A 23830-nucleotide genomic window follows, 5' to 3' on the forward strand; every position below is an offset into this window, starting at 1 on the left:
CACAATGAAGAAATCAAAGCAGAACAAAAGCAGCTTGAGTTAATGGTCCCTTCTCTTCAGCCCCACCCTTTACCAGCTTACGTCAGTTACGTGAGTCTTACCTGTGGCTTTGCTGTTGGAATCTGCAGAAGGTTAAAAAAAAATAGGTTATGTTACATTCACTACAGCAGATACTTATGTGTTTTCAAAGCCATTTGTGTTGGAGAAGACTTTCCGATCATTTCCCCCACATGGTAAATATTCTTTTGACTATATGAATAGCACAGTAAAATATTGATCTGTGTGCAAGAAAGTGTATTCACAATATTCACAACCAAGAAAGTGAAGTGAAAAACCACAGCGGACCCACCAAAGACCCACCGCCACATTAGGATGGCTGGTGGGTCCAGGTTTACGTCCGCAGCTTTTCCGCCGCGGTTGGCTTACAACCGTGGCGGAAAAGCCCTAATATGGTGGCGGTGTCTCTCAGACACAGCCAGCCATATTAGGATGCCCAAACAGAAATGCTTTTCCACGGCGGGCTTTCCGCCGTGGAAAAGCATACGGAGCTTCACTGCGGGGACCCGTTGCGGGCCCCCTGGGTGAAGGGGGGGTGGGGGGTGCATATGGGGGGTACCTATGGTACCCCCCTGCATTTGTATGCAGTAATCGGCAGGCACCGCGCGGTGCCTGCCGCTTTCTGCATACAAATGAAATGTATGCATTTTTAACATTGCGGCGGGTGCAGCTTGAAGCTGCACCCGCCGCAATGTTAAAAATAGAGGATGTGACTGCCAGGGTGGCGGTCACATCCTAATTGGAGAGGAGGGAACCCTGCAGGCCATGCGGAGGTTCCCTCCTCCTCGATGGTCGCGGAGGGACTCAAGTCCGTCCGCGATCATAATGAGCCCCTAAATTAGCTTAATGATATGGAGACCAAAAATCTAAGCAAGTTAAACATGTTTCACAAAACATAAGAAAACTCTTAGTTTTGAAAAAATATATAGGATCAGTTGACCAATATGGTACAGGGGAGGCCCATTTTCTTGATGTAAGGAAAGAGCTGCACAGGGGATGTATCATGGAGGCAGGGAATAGAGCAGGGAAGCCAGCAGGACAAGCAGTGCCCATAGCCACGCATCCTTTGCCATGTGTTATTGGTGCATTTCCATAACACCCATCATTACGCCATGCTGAAATCAGGACAGGAAGCAAGGAAGGATACAGCACCTTGGATGACTTCCATGCTTAGAGACCCTCATAAAACATGTCAATAGTATTTCTGGAGCAGCATGACAAATTTGAAGAATACAAAAGAGACGATCTAGCTGCTTTTTACCCTGAGAATTGCTGGATGGCTCTTAAAACCCTTTAAAAAGGTCCACATTTTGATGCAGTCACAGAGCGTGGTACCCACTAGGCCGCCTGCAATGGCAGCCATGTTGATGACGATGTTCATTGCATTCAGTGTTTACTCAAACACAGGTTAGCAGCAATACTGATGTTTCCAAAGATAAAATGTTTTACAAAGGTGCAGCCATTTTTAATTCAAGCAACATGGGATGCTATTTGTAGTGCAATGAAGAAATCCAACCAGATCAAAGGTGCCCGAGTTAGTGATCACTTTTCATCCCTTCCTTCATTTAACAGCACACGTATGTATAGTCAATCTTACTTGTAAAACTCATGGCTTCATCTCGTGCAAGGTAAAAAAGAGATAGGTCAGGTTCCATTCACACTAGCGGATGTGTTTTTAAAGACAAGGCTTTTCAGAGTATTTCTCCACGAGATATTAATGTATGGACTACATATTAACAAATCAATGCCATTTGCGCAAGAGTGTATCCCCAACCAAGGAAATGTATACAGACCAGACAATTACCCCAAATAAACCAGGCTAGTGAAATTGGGACCAAGAGTCTACGCAGGGTCATAATATCTAGTTCAGGTCGTATCATACCAGTAGAGACTGCCAGCCCCAGCTCACTCCTTGCGGCACGAGCGGTTACAGGCCAGCAGCAGTCAGTGCTTTAAATGGGAAGGTACTACCAGGCACACAGTACCTCCACTTTTTTTTTTGCACTTATTTAATTTGGAACAGATAATACCAACACTTCTCAAATGCATTAAATAGGAGTTTTGGCACTGCCCGGCAGCAAAGAGTTACACTAGGACAAGGAGTACCTCTACTTCTCTATTTCCAATTCAACCACCATGCAACTGACTTAACCATGCCGCATATTTTAAATGTAGCCTCCTTGTGACCGATTAAGTAAGCTACAACAGATGTTCTACTACAATAGACCTTGCAGGCAGTTTATTTGCTGCAGGTTGTTAAAAAACATAAATGCACAAGTTAACTGTCAGTCTCAACCCCTTTCCTCTGCCACATCTTGGCTCCCATTTTATGGGTTCCTGGAGTCATTTTTTCCCACTTCCAGCACTTGTACTATGTATGGCAAGCTTGCATCTATTTTCCAATAACTGAGAATGATTTAGTCATTGTAGTGGACAGACTGGGGAGGGGGTGGGGGGGGAGAATAGTTGAACCTGGAGAGTGTCTAGGCGATGGGCATATACGGTCCTTATAACTCTTGTCCACTCACATCCACGCACTCACAATGACTGAAGACACTGCCAAATGACACAGACCAAGTCATTCATTTGTTAGTACTATAGAAAAAGGAAACAGCATACGTACCGTCACACAAGGAACATTGGAGGATGGAACCAATGAGTAAACAGAGGACAAGAGAATTCGCCAACATCCTGAGAAAGAGGGGGAAAAAAGCAGACAGTGTTTGTAAAATGAGTCGAACCTCGTAAACTCTGAGCTAAAAATGGAGTCTGACTGAAGTAAGAAAGCTGGGCATTTTACAGGTGAAGTTTTCAGTAACTTGCTATAGACATCTTCAAACATAATCCTAGCTTGTAAGCAAAGAAAACACCTCTTACAATATGGAAACTGCAGGTGCAACATTAGTAAGTTGCTTGCAAAACCACATGATTTGATCAGTTCTTAATTTGAGCCGGTGGTTTCCGTGCTCGGCAAAGGCACTTAATTGTCGGCACGGATACTTATGACGGTGCACCACTTGGAGGCACAGTCTAATCTTGAAATGAGCACAACAGTTGTTTAATAATTATGTACTCATTGAAAATGGCTTAAACCAGCCACCCAAGCCATTCTTAAGCTTTGGGCGGCCTGGAATAGTTCAAATTGTCATCTTTGTAAAAGTGTAATGGTTAGTGGTTATTGCTAGCGCAGGATAGAGCGAGCTGCAGTGGCCTCCTGACAAGCGCGCTGGCATTTAAAAAAAAAAATTAATCACTGCTAAAAATCTGTTCCTGTACCCGGAGAATCTGAGTGGCGGGAACTATTGAGTGAAAACGAATCCCCCTTGGAAGCGGTGCACGACTTCATCTGGGAAAGGAGCAAAGTGATGGTGATTCCCGGAGAGACTGAGAATTACTTAGTAAAACAGTTCATCATAAAAGGTTGTATTTTGTTTTTTACAGTGGCAATTACTTTTTTAATGGTGTATTGAAAACGAAAATCTATGAATACCTGTTGTTGCAGGAGTGCGGCATGATAGTCCCTTCTCTGCCCCGCCTCCTTCCATATAATAACTTTATTTTTTTACATTTTAAATTTTATTTGCCACCATAGAAAAATACAGTGATGAAATCAAGTCAATACCTGTCACCCCCCCACCCTACCCCCAGAGACCCCAACGTTATACAAAGAGTTAGGCACTTGATAACAAAAAACCAGCTACCACTATTTTCAAATCCAAGTTCTAGAAATTAAGTCAATCAGAAATGAAAGTAAGGAATTTCTTCACCATCAAAAAAACAAAAACAACAAGAGAAAAAAATAGAAAAACGGGAAAGAGCATAACTTTCAAAAACCGCTCCTTCTATACTTGGTTTTGCCACACAGTTAGAGGATCCCATATAATGAGACCCTTTTTTTCCCCCGAATGCATTTCTTTGCATTAATGGCTCTCAAGATGACATGTCATGACCAATCGGGCCAGCCAGTAGGAGAACAGTGGGGGATTTAGATCTATCCATGCATAGGCTATACAGATGCGTAAAACTGTCATAGCTACAAAAATAAATGCTCCACCACTTTTCCTATTAACCTTGTCTTGGATCCCCAACAAAATAGTTGTTGGGGTTAATGAAAAGGAGGGGCCGCTCGGCCCCCCCGCCCACATGGCAGTGCGGCGCCCCCCCTTCCCCCGGCCTGTCGGTGGTGGGGCGTGTCGCCTGGCGATGACGCGCGCGGCCGCCCCACCACCGATAGGCCGAAGCCTCCCCCGTGACCCGGAGGCAGCTGGATAGCTTCCGGGGCATGGGGGTGGGTAGTCTGGGGGGCGGGTCAGCAGGGCCGGGGACCCCCCAGCAGGACATGTGCATAAGAGGGCCGGGGAGCGAGCGGAGCGCCCTCTTTGCCTCCGACTCGCTCCCCGCAGACCTCGCTGCGCCACGCTTAGGGCTTCTAATTTACCCACCCACCATCCCCAAAAAGCAGGCTACTAGACAGGAATAGTGGTGTCAGGCCTTTTTTGCCAGTTGGACATGATTGAAGTAGATAGGCTGATTTGTGTACCTAGGCCTTTTTGTCCCACGTTTAGCTGTGAATGTTGTGTTTAATGTTGCTGTTGTTCAATTATGGTTTGTATACCTAGGCCTTTTTCCCGTTTTCTAGCTGTGACCGTTTGCCAATACAATGTAATTTTGCGTATGCTTAGGCCTTTTTTCCCATTAGTACAGCATGCACAGATACTATTTGTTTTAGTTGAGTGTTGTCCTTTAGTGATTTCTTTCTAGGTTCATCGTCGTATTTATTAGGGTGGGTCATGCGGTAAGGTCATGATCGGTGAGCAGCAATTTAAGGTCCTAAGGGGGGGCGTCACCATCCACGGAGGGGACGGCCCAGGGGGAGGGGCCACTGGTCCCTCCTAGAACTTCAGGGGCAGGTATATCCGCTAGCTGCTAAAAATGCGGGGGAGGGAGTCACGCTTTCCTTAGGCCACTAGCCACCCCGCACATACACCATGACGTCAACTTATGACGCAGAGTGTAAGGGCCCTCCTTGTTGGTTCAATGGAGTTCAGGATGCCGACGGGGTAGGCAGTCCCCGGTCGCGCATACACACCTTTAGCTAAGAGCGTGGTTTGTAGGACTTGACACCGGTTAGCGACCTTGCCGTCAGGGCCCAAAATGTTAGAATGCAAAATTCAGGTAGGATGTTAGATTCGGATAGGAAACATGCTGTATTAGACTTTTGTTAAGGTTAGCCTTCAATACTTGTCTTCAATACTGTAAATCTAATGTCTGCAATTTTGTGATTCTAACATAATGATGTCTTGTTGATATTCATATTTTCATTGTTTTGTATAATAAATACGGCCGGGGGGGCCCTGACCCCCCGCCTTCCAAAGACAATTTGCCTATGTCAATCTTCAAGGTGAGGTGTGGTAAGCTGGGAGGGGCGGGTAGCCAGTCACGGACCATGTTCAATGTCTGTAGAAAGAACTTTCCCCAGAAAATGCAGTATTTTGGCGAGGAGAGGAATAAGCTTTGGGCATGTAGCAAACATGTGTACTGAATCTGCACAGTACTCCGAACATCTAGGACACAGCGTCCCTTTGCCAGTTCCCTATTTTGCAACCCGGCTAGGTGTAATGTACAAAAAAAAAGCAGTTTTAAAAAATTGCGCCTGTGATTTAGTTGAGAGCAAATACTCTTGGACGGATCTCAAGGGGTTATAAAAGCCGTTATGTGGGATCTCCAATTTAGAACGCCACTTGCCGGCTATTTTGAGAAGATGATCAGGCATTTGGCTGTTCAATGCGGAATAAATTGTTTCTATCCGGGGTAGTACAGGGGCTTTTAGTTTGTCAAAGAGATCTATCTGTGCAAATCCTATAGCACCACCTGCCTTTCAGGTCAAGAAATCTTATAGAATTATACTAAAAGGCATCTTGTTCCCGTAAATTATGTTGGGTTTCTAGGTCAATAAATGACTGGATTCCATCTGTGGGAATTAAATCTCCTAATTTTTTTGATTCCCGCATTGTACCAATCCTGAAGATAACGCCTTCGTAAAATATCCGGCAAGCTGGGATTCATATTAATGGGAAAATAATAATTCAAACGGCCTAGTCCATACATCTTACGAATGTTAGAAAATACTTTAAATACACTCCCCAATGTCTTAAATCTGACCCGTTTGTAATAACCAGAGGTCACTTGTCGCCAAAGGCATCCGCGAACCTCCTCCCCAAGCAAGCAGTAGGAAGGGAGACGGGAGCCCTGTGTTTTGAATAGAGGAATGTTCATATAGCAATTCCAGGCTGTACTGTAAGACCGAAACCCAGTAGTATAATCTTATATTAAGGAGTGCCCATCCACCCCTCTCCCTAGGAAGAGAAAGTATTTTGAAAGCTTGTATAGGCTGAGAGTATGCCCAAATAAATTGCAAGAAAAGTTGCTCAAATCTTGTAAACATGGTCCTGTTGAACTCTAAGGGGATGGCCCTGAAAAAATAAAGTAACTTGGGGAAATAAGTCATCTTAATGACGTTGCAACGTCCCACTATAGTCAGGTGCAGGTTATTGATCCGATTAAGCACCCTCTTAGTATCAGCTGCAAGTGTAATTAGATTTTTAGCCAAAATCATATTGGTGTTTGCAGCCACAGTCACCCCCAAGTATTTAGCTTTTGGAACCACCCTACTGTCTACCCAGTTGATTTTATTATTTAAAATAATCTGGTTTTTATTTTTGAGAGCGTACCCCGAATTTATTAGAATGTGATGTGGCACAATAGTAATTTTTGTGCAAGTATAAACTGTGGATTCAATTTAATTTAAAGTTTGTGGTGCGAACGACGGATTTACTGACAACCAGCAGATGGCACTGTGTCCTTATTTTTTCTCCAGACAGAGGTAATATTTCGTAGTTTCCAATTATATGTCATCTACTTGCTTTTATGTCAGTGGGTAGGTGCTGGCTAGAGTTGCCACACCACTTAGCCTTAACAAGATACCGTTTGCCTAATCATGCTTCCCGCTGGTATATTCCTCTTTCGACCCTCTCCAAGTTGGACTCCCAAACCTTAAATATTTTCTTATCTTTAAAAATGTCCTCTTGCTCAATGATGGAGGGCCGAAATATGTTAGTCACAGTGCCACAGCTGATAAACCCAACTTCTTAACACCAAATGTTTTAAGATGATTAATCAAACTCTCCTAATGTATGTAGTATAAAAAAAACCTTGTCGTATTGTATTGCTGTATTAAATCATTTAAAAGCCTAATATATGCATTTGAACAAGACACCGTATTTTCTAGTCCGGGCGGCCATGCCACATTAGTGCATTCTGGGAGTTGTAGTCACACTTGCCTTCAAGCAAGCACATTGGAGTAACGCACCTTATGATCATTTGGAAAAGTAAAGCCCCACAGAAGCCCCACATGGCACTCCTAAGAGCCTCCATAAATTCTGCAGCGAGACTCATCACGGGTTCTAAAAGAAGGGTCTACATCTCCCCAGACCTAAAATCCTTAAACTGGCTACCTCAGGAAGCCAGAATTCATCTGAAAATAGCGTGTATGACACATAAATCCCTGCATCACAAGGCACCAAGTTATCTGGCACAGAAACTGACGATTTCTGGTGGGATAAGATCTTCCAGAAGAGTGGCAACCTACTTCTGAAACCCCAAAGATTCAACAAGAAGAAAACCTATAAAGGATCCCTCTCAGGGATGGCTCCCAGGATTTGGAATGCCCTACCCCCAGAAACCAGACTTAACTCTTCTATGGCTTCTTCAAAAAGTAAGTAAAAGCGATTCTCATGGCAAAATGCTCCTGAGCATTATCTAAAGAAATTGCGATACCAAACCAACCTGTGCTGATAATCTTTAATATGACAAATGTCCACTGCGACACTTGAGTGTGTATTTCTACCCTTTACTCGCTCCCACTGGATGGTTCTCTTTGCTTAAACTTACTGCTTTACTGTTTTATGACGGTATGTACATGTGTTTAACATGCATTGATTTGATGTATAACGAACCTTACTTAATGTAAAGCGCTCTGTTATCCGCAAGGATCTTGTTCGCGCTCTATAAAACTTTCAAATAAATAAGTTCTAGTCGTGTTGGCCATATTGAAGAGATCGTACCGTATGCCTCTCTTGCCTATTTCCTAGAGAGGAAGATGATGGTCTCAGACACACAGATTATAAAAACAGGGGTCAAAACAAGGCCCCGCCCACTGCAACACAACAGTGATTGTGAAAGTTATGCAACGTGCTACAAAAGCATAGCTCGAGAAGCAGACTGAAGAATGGGAATTGCAATAAAATGGGCTTGGCGTGCCCAGTGGTGCAGCCAGTGTGTCATGGGCCCGAGTGCAAGGAAGAAATGGGTCCAGTGGCTGCTGTTTGAATTATAAACTTAGCAATAATCGGGGCTCAGTGGGCTCTTCGTGCCTCTGGACCCCGGCGCCACTACAGCTGATGCACCAATGAAAGCTACACCCCTGAAAATGCCTTAATGTGCACAAATGAGAAATCTTCTCTTTTAACTGAAGACTTCCACACTAATAGAAGAATGATTTATGACGCCTGAAACTAAATCTCCGATGTTGTGCCTTTCGAAAACTTGCAGTTCAGCTTTTAACATTGTAAATAAGGGCTCACATTTCTCATTGTGGATAGGGATACTGGATACCAACCTAACCTGGCTGAAGGTGCGGACCAGGCCATGAAACCACTCTGTAGCTCTGCTGCGGTGTGGGTCAGTCTCTGTGCCTTAAAGGACGCCCCTGCCTCAGCATCCCAAAATGTCACCATAGGCAGAAACTTAAGCCAGTTGCCAACTTCTCTTCCTGGCTAACAGACCCCAGCCAGTCTTCGGCTGTAGACTGCATTTCTGCATGCTCCGGTTATGAAGCGACAGTAGGCTAAGCAGGGGTCTGTGGTGGTGTCAGCGAGAGATGCCAGGGAGGGCCATGAAGAGAACAGACACGCAGGGCACTCGGTCCGGGTCTAGGGCCTGAACTCACACCTGTGGCACCCGGCTAATGCACGAGGTGAACAGGGGGGGGGCTGGGCGGAACGCAGGAGACCTCACTTTTCACATGGGGACTTTGGAGGGAACACATCAGTTCCAGATCTCTGCGAGGAAGAGATTCCATCCTCCCACTGGAGCGAGCCGCCTGCTGCCCTGTCGATCTTTCTGGTCATAGCTGTACTGTTGGCAAGAGACACCACCACCCAGGCCTGCATGAAGCGGCAAGGTGGTACCAGATGGAAAGAGTTGGCAGTGATGGCATTGTTAATCCAGAATGTTCTATATTTGATGGCAGTCCACATAATAGGAGTAGATGTTACTCAATCAGATAAGCTGAATTCACCCTTTCCCTCCTCTCAGGTCGTCCCCACCACCTGTCCTCTCCTCCCTCCCACCCCTTTCGGGGAGTCGCCTAAGATGTTGGCTCACTCACTGCGACAGAGACAAGAGCGAATCCTGGAAGTTCTGTTGACTTTGGACCTCGTTTCACGCAGACTTTTCCGTCTCTGCAACCTCTGCAGAGAATGCGCCTCCGTGCGGCAGATAAACAGTGGAGGTTGGGAAGAATAGGCTTTTCTCGTGCTCTTCGAGTTTCAAGCCGCTAGAAAGGCCAATGGTGATCACTGGGCTTCTTTTCCGAAGCAGTGTAAGACACGTCTGTGCATTCAGGAGAATGTGCAGAGGATATTCAACTTCTGCTCAGACTCAGGAACTCGCCTGATGTGCCCGCCCTCTCCAGAGTTGTGCTCCTCAGGTGCACAACTGGATGGGTCAACACTGGTTAAAACTCAACAAATCTTAATCACTGGAGGCAAAATCTTTATCCACACGAATCGCTGGCCTAGGACCTTTGGTCCCTCCCCTGCCACCAGTGTGAAGACTCTTGGAGTTAAAATTGACGTTCTCCTACAGATGGGCACCAAAGCCTCTTTTCTATCTTCTTGTGTTCTGGGATGACTCCTTCAACCCTCAATTCCTTTAAAGACCTCATCTTTCACCCTGCTTCAACTCATACAGAATCGGCCGGCTAGACTGATTATTGGCGCACCTTGTTTCAGCCATAATAAAACAATCTTCCAGGAATTCCTATAGTTACCTATTCATAACCATCTTACTTTCAAAGTGCTTTGTATAATACAACATTCTCTCCATGGCAAGTCAACAAAAAATTGTTTCTGGAAGACTTCTTCAATGCACTCCAATCAGAAACCTTCGTTCAGCATCTTCAGTGTCACTGGTCAGCCCTAATTTCCAGAGAACTTGCCTCAAAGGCAGAGCCTTCTCAGTCCCAGCCCCATAAATCTGGAACCAGCTACCTCATAAGCCTCAAACTATGACCAGTCATTTACATCTGAGGAAGGTTCTCAAAACCTAAGTATTCTCAATCTTTTTTTCTGTTCTCCATTCTCTTCTCTAGTCTAACATCGCCAAGAGATGTTCAGGTGGTGGAGAGCTCTATAAATAAATCCTAGATTAAATTCAATGCGACCCTGGATTTGATGTACAATTGCCCCAGAAAGGGGTTTTTCGGGCTTATCGCCTGCTACACAAAATTCATTTGGCAGCAGTCAGAGCATGCAAGGAATGACAGTAGGTTTGCAGACTACCAAGACCGTAGGGTCTAGACTTCAAGGTTTCCGTTGGGGCTGGTCGTCGGGTCATAATCACGGAACACAAAATAATCCAACCACAATATTTACCCTGGTACAGACTGACGATTTTGAACCATTAAAGCAACCACACCAGGGATATGCCCTCACGCTTTGGGTACTGGGTGGCTAATTGTGGAAATAACAAGAGAAGATCTTTAATGTCCTGGAGTTGACACAAGAAGGTCACTCCAGTCCAACATCAAATTAGGTGTCAGCACATACAAAAAACCTAACCAACATAATTTGCCATTCGTTTTCATTTATTCAATGTTCCTACTTTCCCAGTGGCTCATAAAGCGCGCCAAAAATAATTCTACGTATTGAAACAGCGTAAGCTACAACTACTTTCTGTCTTGTGTTAGAATGAGGTAGGCGTTGTTATCCAACCAATTAGACTCATTTTAGCAACACCGACATAGCAGCCTAGTGACCTCATTCACCTAGACCTGGCGCTTAGTCAACAACGCACTACCTTTAATGACCTGCAATTTTGCTTTTAAAATTGTAAGCATGGGTACAGATATCCAAGAGTAAAAAAAGCAGGTGTAATATGTAAACCATATTTGTAACAGGACTGCATACACGGATCTCACATTATTTCTTATAAGCAGATGTTAATATGTGAAGAAAACAAACAGTCTACACTTTTCAAACGTGGAAGATGGGATGTGTTTTGAGGTAAATTCAGTGTATTTTCCCATGATTTTAAATAAGTGAACTATTAGTTTGCTTGGTAAAATGTTTATCAGTTGATAAATCACAGTTTCCACTTAAAGATGTTTGGGGACATAGGCAATGCGTCTTTTGGGCCCCTGTGCGGAACACTTTGCCATTTTCAGCTAATTTGAGCCATCTTGATGTCACACAATATTAGACCATACATTAAGCTTTCAGAAGCAGATCACACAAGACCAGGCAGAAGCTCGAGCTGTCTGCCTCGGGAAACAGCCTTTAGATCGCATGCTTTACATTGCATGCCGTTACAATGACCGCATTGTTACAACACAAACCATTACATCTCAAGTTGTTACAACGACTTGCTGCAGAGGACAGAAAGTGTTGGATTTAAGAATCCAATAACTTCCCTGCTGTTGCCAAACTGGAGTAGGAATTGTAAATTATACTATTCCCTAGTCCAGCGCCCCCTACAGCAAGTCGTTGAAATGACTTGTGATGTAATGGTTCACGTTGTAACAAAGCAGTCGTTGTAATGACCGGGTTGTACTGGCATGGGATGTAAAGCATGCGTAGTAAAATAGTACCTAAATTAACGTTCAAGAAGCATTGCTAAAGCCAGATGTTTTTGCACGGGGACATAGATTATTTGCTATTGCAACCATACTTTACACTGAATTCTGCATCTCAGCAGCCTGTTCCTCTCAGTGCAGGAACGGCATGGTAAGGGTGAACTGGTAGATGTTTAGTGGAGTAGCGCATTTTATCAAATTAAGACACGTGCACACTGCTTGAAATTGTAACTTTAATTGCCGAGTATTCATTCATAAACTCGAAGAAATCTCTTTTACCAATGGGTTTCTCGCTACAACATGGAAAACAAAGCCGTGATCTGAGGAGTTTCGCCATTCCACTGGGTGCAATCAGATAGTTTGCACCTTCATTTCCTTTCCCCACCCTCTTCTCTCCATGTGTAGACTTCTCTGGAAAGGTCAGGACCTCTGACTGCATAATAAGAGACATCGGAGGGGCAGGACACAGAAGGACAGAGCAGTACAAGGAAGGTAAAGTGAGGGATACGACAGGGATGGAATGTAAATAGAGAAAGATGCAGTAGCCAGAAAGAAAGACGCAGAGAGGTAGAAAGGAAGAAATAGGTAGGGAAGGGGAGGTAGATAGTAAAGGTTTTATAGTGAGGTAGAGCACTATAGACAGGAAAAGTGAAATGTTGAGGGAGGGAAAGGGGTGTAGTGGTTTGAAGAGTGAGTGAGTTAGAGATAAAGGTAAGGTAGAAAGAGGTGTTTAGGGGGAGGTAGCAGCAGAGATGTATCTACAGTCAGGGAGAAAGGTAAGGCAGTGAGGAATGGATAGAGAGATGCAAGGTAGAGGGAAGAAGGGGAGGTTGAGAGGAGCAAAATGAAAAGGGGTCAAGAAAGACAGGCTAGCTAAAGACAGTCATAGGGAAATGTATGCAGGGAGGGCTAAAGGGGAGAAAAGAGTTGAGGCACAGAAAAAAACAAGATAAAGCAGCGAGACAAATAGGAGGTAGAAAATGAGGTGAGTGATAGAGGTTATGAGGGTGTTGTGAGGTAGAAAGTGAGATATGTATAAAGGGAGAGCAGGATAAGATAACTTAGAGAGGGTGAAGAGAGATTAGAGAGAAGGTTTTAGCAGAGAGAGAGAGTCAGTGATTGCAAGAAAGGTGTAAGCTGGTGAGGCTGGCGGGAGAGAACAGATGTAGAAATGAGCAGGGAGGTGGAGAGGTGAGACAGCAGAGGAAGGACACTGTACATTAAGAAATTAGATAGTGAGAGAAAGGTGGGGTAGAGAAAGATGAGGTAGTAAAATATGTGAGGTAGAGAAAAGGATGAGTTAGTGGTGAGGTAGAGAGAGGGGTGAGTTAGCGGTGAGGTAGAAAGAGGGATGAGTTAGCGGTGAGGTAGAGTGTGATGAGGTAGAGAGAGGGATGGGTTAGCAGTGAGGTGGAGTGTGATGAGGTAGAAGGAGGGATGAGTTAGTGGTGAGGTAGAGAGTGGTGAGGTAGAGGGAGGGATGAGTTAGTGGTGAGGTGGAGTGTGGGGAGGTAGAGAGAGGGATGAGTTAGTGGGGACTTAGAGGGAGGGATGAGTTAGTGGTGAGGTAGATTGTGATGAGGTAGAGGGAGGGATGAGTTAGTGGTGAGGTAGTGTGTGGTGAGGGAGAGGGAGGGATGAGTTAGTGGTGAGGTAGTGTGTGGTGAGGTAGAGGGAGGGTTGAGAGAGGTATAGCACAATCAGATATAGAGAGATGGGCAAAGAAATGAAGAGGTGATGTAGAGAGATGAGACAAAATGAGGTGAAGTAAATTGGAGAGGTACAGAGGTCCAGAGAGGTGAGATGGAACCAGCAGTAGGGCCCAGAGAAAGGGGGTAAGGTAGCGAGAGAGTTAAGCTAGAGAGAGGTGGTAGAGATATAAGAAAAGCTATGAGTGATAAAGAAAGAAGCCAGCTTGTGAGAGAGGTAGATGGAGTAAAAAGAGGTAAGCGAGATATAGGTGACGTCCAGAGAGCCGAGACAGGGAAAAAATAACAGATATCACTAGGGACATGTTAAGAGAGACTGGAGAGGCAGACGTGGTCAGGCGAAGTAAGGACAGACACAAGACGGATTCTTCCATTAACTTCTGTCAATAGCCTGCGAGCGCAAGAGCTGAAGTTAGACAGGCACACTAAGGTGCATGATTACAAGGAAATGACGGAGCACAGAGCTGTCGCAAATTTTGCATTGGCCAGCTCCTCCATTTCTAAAACACAGGGATGTGCTCTGTTTACAACAATGCGGTGCACCCCTGTGTTTCCCCCTGCGCTGATGATAAAAATAGCTGCCTAATGCCAACGCAGACACCCTTGTGCCATAGTGCAAGGGTGCCAGTGTTCCAGGGAATGATTGTCTATGTGTAGAAAGGTGCCCCTTCCTGCACATAAACAATCAATAATGGTGATTTGTTACGTCTATAGAAGTAGCAAATCGTCATTATTTAATAATTGTTTGTGTGCAGGAAGTGGCACCTTCCTGCACATAGACAATCATTTATGGCATTTTGCTCTTTCTAGGTGTGCTGCAGAATGCAGGTCACATAGAAAAAGCAAAATTGAGGGGAATAAAAGTATTTCTCCTCGTAGCACCATTCTAACACCTGCTATTGCATGCGTTCATTTTTGGCGCTGCCCCAGATTTATAAGGTGTAATAAATCTAAGGCAGCATCAAAAGCAATGGGAGTTGCAGTGGAACGCCCGCAGCAACACCCGTTGCACACCTCTTTCAAACAGATACCTGCGTGAAAGGGGATGATATTGACGAAGCGGCGTGAAGCCACGCAAAGTGGCTTATTGCCGCTTTGTAAATGTGTTGCAGGGCATCGCTCCACCGGTACGTCAGTAAAAGTGACGGTCCGGTTGCACAATCCCCTTGTAAATATGCCCCTAAGCTTCTGTCAAGCCTGCACGCCCGACTGTGAAATTCAACATGAATCTATTTCATGAACACTTTTTCTAACATTGGGACTGCCGACTGTCCCAATCACTTTACCAGGGAGTCCATGAAATGTGCGGGCATTGGCCTCTGTTGCGAAAATCTTCAAAAAACTGTGGAAATTCAATGTTAAAAGCTCCCGAACACACATAAAACAATTTATAAAGAAGATCGGTATCTTATGTAGGCTTCACAATTGTTTTATAGCTACAGAATAAATATCCTCATTTTTTTGCCCCGGTGCAAAAGACCTCTGTGCTCCATTTCAAAAACTGAAAAACATTGCAAAAAGATATGCCATCTTATTCACCACTGCAAAGTTTTTGCATACGACACCAGTTTTCTACCCCGCTCTTCAGTGCATTCTGCATGAGGTAGTGGCCATTATTGCACTCATTGAGACCAGAAGATATGTGGTACCTCTCAGACGCGCGGACTTTGGAACTAGGGAACCAGGTTCGAGTCTCAGCGTCGGCTCAATATCCTATGACCTGCCCGTGCCTACCGAAAATACAAACGTATCCCTGTATAATATAACTAGTGCTCATAAAAAAGGCTCCAATACCTTCGGGTCGAGTTCGCGCTAAATAAAGCTGCAAAAAACTAAAATAAAAAAAATCTACAAGGCACTCAATGTGGACTGATTTTGGAAAGCCCGTCTTGCAGACAAATCATAGCAAGACGATAAGCAGCTACAGGCACAGTTTGGACCCCACCCTTGTTATTCACTGATCTCTGAATGAAGGTGGTTGATTCAACTTTGCGATGGTCCTGGGACTCGGGCAGATGACTGTAATTGTAAACTGATTCTGAGAGATGCAATGTTCCTTGCTCCACAGAGACACACACTCACCTCGCCGCGCTGTGCCATGCCTTACCTGCCCATTGAGTACAGCTCCCCTTGATGGCAGATACAGATTAGAGTTCCGGCTGTGCACCTGTTGTTCCTGCTGCTTTGGCACTACCTGCTGGATGGAGCCGGAGCCATATTTAAATACGCGCTGGGCGTGGGCGGCTTTGGTGGAAAATTCTGGAAGGCGTGACCGAGAGGATGGGAGCAGGGAAGGATGCCAAAAGAAGCAAGCACCTGGCGAGAACCAAGTAATCACGCAAACAGACCCAGGCCTGCGAAGTGCATTAAATAAATTGCCCTTATAGTATTTACTCAACTCATTTGTGGGCTGGAGCTGGGAGACAACAATGGGCACTTAGCAAGAATGCAGCCAGATGAGGTAAATTAAGATGTGCATGAACTGCCACGTTTCCCAGGCTCTTGTGTCAGCTTTTCCACTCCAGGTTTATTCTTTGAATTCTGGGGCTTGTAGTCTTGGTTTTATAATGGCACTAGCAGCCCGTCCCGACGTTGTCTGGGTATGAATTGCTGCCGGCCAGTAGTGTATTGTTTTGTAGGATTTCGTTTTGATAGCATTTCTCACCTGTGACAGGCCTGTGAAACGCTCCGATTCACAGTGCACTGCTGATGCACTTAAGAGTGCGCATTTAGTAGTGTGTGAAGAACTCGAGTTTCCCTACTTTATTTTTCCTTGCAATATTATATAGCGCGAACTCGACAACATGGCATGAGCACAATTTACATTACAGAAGAACACATTCATTTGTGGTAGGCACTGGGAGACAAAGCGATTTGCCTGGAATCACAGGATGTTGAGCTGATGCCGAGATTTGAACGTAGCTCCCCAGCTCTAAAGTTCGCAATTCTAGAACTTGTGGCAGGAGGTGTGTCTAAAAGTGTATGTCGGTGCTGGCCATCAATGAGAGAGACCTGTGCATTTTTCAAATCGGTGGTGAAAAAATATGAGTATGTTGCTGGAGATGTGGGCCGCCGTGCCACCAATGCATTTACCGGGGGAGGGTAAACACCCATTATTCCGCAACTTTCTTTCCGCATACCATCACTCCGCATACTTTCATTTCGAAAGTACCATGACTCCGCAATGCCATTATAATGCATGGCATTACATTTTATATGCTTTACCACGCATACATTTACAACTACATTTGCTGTAAATGCATGAATGGTAAAAGCATGTTTTTTTTAAATGTTTGGATAAGGTAAGTATGGGTATAGGGGTATATGTTTTGGGGTACTGAGGTATATGTTTTGGGGTGTTTGGGTATTTTAAGGGTTCAGATATAGTTTTGGGTTATGGGGTACAGGGGTAGTTTTAGGGTTTAGGGATAGGTATGGGTTTTGGGGTACAGTGGTATTTTTAGGGTTCAGGGCTAGGTTTGGGTTTTGGGGTATATGGGTATTTTTAGGGTTCAGGGGTAGGTTTGGGTTTTGAGGTACAGGGGTATTTTAAGGGTTCAGGACTAGGTTTGGGTTTTGGGGTACAGGGGTATTTTTAGGGTTCAGGGCTAGGTTTGGGTTTTAGGGTACAGGGGTATTTTAGGCTTCAGGGGTAGGTTTGGGTTTTGGGGTACAGGGGTATTTTAGGGTTCAGGGGTAGTTTTGGGTTTTGGCGTACAGGGTTATTTTTAGGGTTCAGGGCTAGGTTTGGGTTTTGGGGTACATGGGTATTTTTGGGGTTCAGGGGTAGGTTTGGATTTTGGGGTACAGGGGTATTTTAGGGTTCAGGGGTAGGTTTGGGTTTTGGGGTACAGGGGTATTAGGGTTCAGGGCTAGATTTGGGTTTGTGGTACAGGGGTATTTTTAGGGTTCAGGGTAGGTTTGGGTTTTGAGGTACAGGAGTATTTATAGGGTTCAGGGCTAGGTTTGGGTTTTGGGGTACAGGGGTATTTTTGGGGTTTAGGGATAGGTTTGGGTTTTGGGGTACAGGGTATATTTATAGGGTTAATATGGGTTAGTGTTTAAGGGTGTTGGGGTATTTTAAGGAGTAAGGGTGGGTTATGATTATGGGGTGCAGGGGTATTTTAAGGGAGCAGGGTGGACACCCGGAGCTGGAATGTACAGAATCTGGGAAGAAAAACCAATGAAATATTGGGCACAACGCTCGCTTTTTTTCCGTAATCCCGCGCCCCGCACACGCCCACGCCCCCAGCACACGCCCAGAGCACACGATATGAGACATGGCATGAAGGGCGGAACGTACCACACGCCCCCAGCGTTTGTCATGCCCCCAGCACACGCCCACAGCACAACGCAGACACGCCCACAAGGGACTACTTTGCTGGCACGGTTCTTTTACCTTTTAAATGTATATGGTGGGCGTCTGCATAGCCTATGTCCTTCTTCTGCAACTGCCCTTTCCAACGCTGTATTGGGTGTTGTGATTGGTGCTGTGGTTCCTGAGATTACCCGCCTCAAAGGTTTGGGCTCTCTCAATATTATATTAGTATAGATACCGGCTCAACTCACCCACCTGTGGCAGGTGACACCGCCTATTAATAGTCACGCATCTACTAGCCTCCCCTTCCTCACTCACCTTGCTGTTGGGTGTAACTGACTCCACTAACACGTTTTTTTATAAAGCATCTCATGCTGTAAATAACAGATATTACTATCTCCCAATGTATGCTGTACAAAAGAGGAATCTCAGCAGATCGGACAGTCTAAAGTTTGGCTATGAATTAAGGACTCCGAGATCTTCGAAATAAGGAGATCGGGTCATCTAAACTCCGATGTGTGGCTTAGGGATTCCAATATCTCAGAATCCTTAAGCCGCACGAAGAACTTTACATGACCTAATCTCCTGATTCTTCTTTTGGAGAGGGAACTATTAATTGTTATCTTTAAAATTGACCACTCAAAAGCGGTATGCCGTGATAATACAAAAAACGACTCTTCTTTAGACACGTGTTGGCTGTTTTCAGGATTATGATGTATATATATTTTATGAAAAGATTTTGCATAAAGAACTATTTCTTCCAAAAAAAAAAAATGTGGAGGGGAGGAGGCAGATTTATTGCATATTTTTTATAATTGTTCTAAATTGAGCCCCTTCATTTCAAGTATAGAAAGATTTATCGCCGAAGTTATTCACTTTCCTATTAAAATATCCCCAGCACTTATGCTAATGGGGTGGACCCATTCGATTAATGAAAATATGGATTTGTGTAAATTTAAGCATTTTTTGTTTGTAGCAATGATAATAGCTCGGCTATGTGTAGCTGCTGAATGGCTACAACCTGAGGAACCTGCGTTCGAATTTTGGAGAAGGAAATTATTGAATGTATATGAATTAGAATGGAATTTATATGCTTCAAAAGGGATAAGGAGAAAAAAGATTGGTTTATTGACATGGGGGTACTTAAGGAATATACAGAGGATTAGCTAATTGATTTGCTATCTGTAATGAACCAACTTAATTTGCTTTTTTTTTTTATCGTGAATCAATCAATTATATAAAAAACTTTCTGGATGTATTTTATCTAAGGACTTTATTACTGTACTGTGTTATTTTGACCCTACGTTGGCAATAAAAAATAATTCAAAAAAATAACTATTTCTTTAAATATACCTGAAATGTGATGGATTTATAAATCATTACTTGAACTTTTATGAATCAAAGAATAAAACACCTCTTATGGGACATCTCCAAGGGTAATCAACAAGGCAGTAGTTCCAGTGGGGGCAATACTACATGATAAGGATATGACCTTTCCTTCCTCAACAACTAGTTTGTGCCTCTGATCTCCCTAAAACTGTTCAAGATATGTCAAGGATGTGTGAAGTTGTCCCCAGCTCCAGGAGATTTCTAAATTGAATCTGATCTTAATTCTCAAGGACTTACACTTTACTTGGACTTTGTTCCGGCCGATGCTGGTGGTGACTGTACCTCTTTCAGTGGACAAGGCCATGGCTCTGCAACCTTGTTAGAAGTTCTTTGCTCAATGTATCCGACAGGTTATAGCTGCGAGTACAAGGCCTACTGGCTGCCACTACGGAGGCAGTGCCTTGGGGCCATCTTCAGTTGAAATCCTGGGTCCAGTTTCTCCTAAACCATTGGTGTCCTTGGTAGGAGGATTATGAGGCTCGCAAAACCATGACTCAAGAAATTTGTTCTGCCACGGCTTGGTGGTTGGTGAACAACCACATCCTGATCCAGGTGCCCCTAGAATACCCTACACTTTTGGTTCCAACACAGATGCCAATCACCTGGAGTGACTGACTATTTTGGGGGAGAATTCAACATAGTCCTTCAACCGACAAGAGCTAACAGCAATTTGGCATGGTCTTCTTTCATTCGCCCATATGGTCTTGGGTCAGTAAGTTCTAGGAACGGCCTGGTGGCTCAGGCATATGTTACCCATCAAGGGAGGTGGGTGCAGACACAGCACAGGGTCTGTGTTCCTAGATGTAAAGATATCTAGTGTCTCTGAAAGGAGTTTACATCCCTCAGATGGAAAAGTTTCAGGATTATCGCCTGAAGTGGATTTACCTCTCCATGCTCTTCATACTTCATTAAGTAGTATTTCAGCTAGTTTGTGGCATAAGGTATCACCCTGATTCGACCTTTTTGCATACAGAAGTAAAACTTTCTTTCCCCTCTTCTTATCATAGGCTCGGGGAGAGAGGAATGGATGCTCTATCTTTCCATTTACCAATGGGCCTGTTGAATGTGTTTCCACCGATTCTCTTTCTCCGGAGGATGCTGAGGAAGAATCAGGAGGAGAGGGTGTCATTGATTCTTGTGGCACCTCACTTGCCCAGATGTCCCTGTTGTTCTTTTCTCCTCATGTTAGCAGTGGGGTCTCCAATGTGTCTTCATGTGGATCATCTCCCCTTGTTGAACTAGATTCATTACCATTCCTTCCTGGTAAGGTTACGTCAGATGGTTTGGAGGTTGAGAGCTCTGGGCTCCAACAGTTAGGATGTTCGGCAACAGTCAATATAGAAACTCCAGAGATCTAGAAAGCCCTCTACTTTGGCCAGTGTTTCCCACCATTGGTTGCCCTTTGAAGAATGGTGCTCTCTTTAAAATTATTTTCCTCTTTTTAGTGACCCTTTCCTGATTGGATGATGCCGGAAGCCACGGAGGTCCACGACCTGGGTGCTGGTGGATTCCAGTTCCTTGGTTGGTAAGTATCCAGAGATGCCTTTGAAGACTCAGCAACTGAGGATTCTGGCTGGAGACTTTGTCTCTCATCACACACGGATTGCAAAGCAAGGTGTGACACAGAAGGTGTGGTATGGACGTGTCAACAGTATTTTTGATAGGAATCCCTTTTCCAACAGACCTAACACCACATGCCCATAGTCTTCTCTACCTAGGTGTTCCTGGTGGTCAGCCCTATTCGAGAAATTACGTATTGAATCATCACCTCTTAGGATGGTGCACCTACTCTGTGCCCAAACCATAAATATTTAATTGTGCACAGAGTGGCTACCACAAAGGTTTAGGGGCATATGTGTTCCTTTACTACTTGCACTATGGGTGGTCATTACACTTTTATTCTTTCCCCAAATTTTATTTTGAATGCATTAAGCATGGGTGTGAGATCTCACGGAATTTCCTGATTGTTTTCAGAGAAAAAGAGAATTACCTGCTTATCCTAGAGAAAGGCCTTCACCCCCTCAGAGAAACAAAAACATTCAAGGAAGAGTTGTGGGAAGAATATCCCTTCATCAATTACCGGCATGTTGGAGATTTCCCTTCACCAGCCAGCTGCACTTTACAACATGTTTTTTCTCTGCCACCAACAAAACACAGTGCTGTTTAGGATATTTTCTCTTCAAATAGCAACTCTGGATCTGTGAGTACGTCTATTATCTTACAGCAATTCTTTTCTCTCTTATAAATGCATTCCTGTACAATAAAAGATCAGTGTTTGACAGTAGTCACCCAAGTCCACCACTTTTCTAGTACTTGCTTGTCACCACAGTTCCATCCTCAAGACCTGGCAATAAAAGATGCTGACCCCCTATGGAGATGACAACTGTGTCATGTGGTTAGAACCTTTGTCTGGCTTCTCCCTGTCATCACATCCCATTTTAAAAGTCTTTTGCTTCTAGCCTCCTGTTCACCGGGCTTTCTCTTCCTCTTCATCTCCAACCCTTCTTCACATCTCCAACTTGTCCTACAACTCCAGTTTTCCTTGCCTCCCCTCACCTGCTATCCATCTCATCTTCCACATCTGCAGCACCTCCAATCTTTTTCTTCTCCTCACCTCTGTTCACAGTCATATCTTCTGCCTCTCCTGCTCCTCTGGACTTCGTCTTATCTTCTCATCTGCTCTCAATCCTCACTTTCCCTTCTCCTGCTCCTCCATTCACCTCTACTGTGTTCCTCAGTGGATCTTCAAATCACCATTTTTCTTCTCTCCCCAACAACCCTGAACCAGGAAGACTTGCTGTTTTTCAATCCCAAGATTTCTGAAGCTGCATTTACATCACATCTGGTGGTTGGAGTTGGAGTGGCCTTCCTACACCTATCATCCTCTTCCCGGAAGTCAGTGGTGTTTTTTCCCCCAGATACTGTTGTATATTCCCGACTGGCTGTACAGACACTGGGAAGTACTACGCAGGCAAAGTTTGTTTATAAGAATTGGACATTTTGCATTATGTTGATGAGGCAAAATTCTCAAAGCTACGCCATCATGCCATGTCTCGTAATATGGGAATGGCTTGTCTGAATGTACAAAGCATCCTTGTGTCACCTCTAGGCTATTGAGCTAAATTTATTTTAAGTGGATATTTTTGTGCAAATATGACATTCAAACACCTTTTTTATCACAGATTTCTTTTTTTTTTTTTTGGTAGGGTCAAGCCATGGCGCACGACACCATCATATCGCGCAGGCTTGCTCCCAGGTTCAGAGAGGCACGAGGGGAGGTAGAATTTGGTGCTCTTTTTTGGTGCTTTTGATGACGCCTGCCGATTGTACTGAGTGACTGGCTGGTGGTCAGTGTGCAGTTTGAAGATCGCTTGAAGACCGTTAGAATGTCACAGACACTGCAGAAGTGCTGATTGGGAGACGAATGAACCGCATCTTTATCTGAGCACCGTAATTGACAACATCTCCTTACCCAGCTATATTTCCGGATGGGTGCTTGTGACTCGCTAGACCAGTGATTTGCCTTACCAAGACCAGTGATTTGCCATTTCAATTGCTCATTGAGGCCATTTCTTATTAGCTTCATTTCATTTGCCATCTGCCATCTCTCGTCTGCCACATCAATTGTCGGCTACATGTGTATTGTGGGGACCGTCTTACCGACTCCTTTGATGTAATTATGTACGCGAGGAGCGGCTATGCTTGATGAGGCTGCAGAACGGGAGGGCTACCTGATTATTGCAGAATGACTCCGGAGATGCCACGCTAAACTTGCCACTCACCCCCTCTGAAGTCATGCAGACACCGGCCCTTTCCTCCTGCCGTTTCATGGCATAGATTACACCCCCATGCTTTGTGAATTTTGGGGAACGACTGAACTTAACACCAAGGTCTCAACCCCCCTGCCTGACCTCAAGTTGGCAGCCTCAGTTGTTCTCTCCACGATGCTCTAACGCTCCCGGACAATAGAACTGGTCAGCGTCCTGAGCTTAACCACATCTCTCATCTGACCTTGATCCTGCTCTCCACTTGTCCACTGACCTTCCCTCTATCGTAGAGTCCCTGCTATTTGACCAAGGTCCGGTGGAGCTACCTGTTAGCTGAAGAGGAGATGGGTTGTGGATCCCCCTCGGCCGTCACCTACCCAGCCGGATTTTGGGCAGACTTTCCCTTCGTCTCTCAGCTGTATCTATACACTACCCCTTTTGCCCTCACTCCATTTCCATTCCTCACCCCATTTTCTTTTTCTTCTATTCTCCTAAAAAGGTTTTTTTCTGGTGTCTTTTATAACCATCTTCCCCCTGTCTCTACGTCCTGTCTTCCTCCTACCTCTTTACCCTATCCCCTTACCCTTCCTGCTCCATTCACCTTGTCCCCTATGTTCTTTAAATGCTTTTCTTGATACTTATGTAACTTTTAACTGATGTAATTTGCAACATTGTT

The 23830-nt window shown here is 44.6% G+C and overlaps 1 protein-coding gene across 1 annotated transcript in view; it reads right to left on the minus strand.

Moving 5' to 3' along the window:
• Positions 1-15876, minus strand: part of LOC144765217 (butyrophilin subfamily 1 member A1-like) — an 84253-nt gene extending 68377 nt beyond the window's left edge. Inside the window, exons 1-3 of the mRNA XM_078650318.1 lie at positions 15788-15876; positions 2681-2748; positions 102-122 (exon numbers count right to left, since the gene is read on the minus strand). Coding sequence (XP_078506444.1) covers positions 102-122; positions 2681-2748; positions 15788-15795 — 97 coding nt within the window. The 5' untranslated portion in view covers positions 15796-15876. The remainder of the gene's footprint in view (positions 1-101; positions 123-2680; positions 2749-15787) is intronic.
• Positions 15877-23830: the final 7954 nt, after the last annotated feature.

Source organism: Lissotriton helveticus, chromosome 1_1 (assembly GCF_964261635.1).
Source record: "Lissotriton helveticus chromosome 1_1, aLisHel1.1, whole genome shotgun sequence".
NCBI lineage: Eukaryota > Metazoa > Chordata > Amphibia > Caudata > Salamandridae > Lissotriton > Lissotriton helveticus.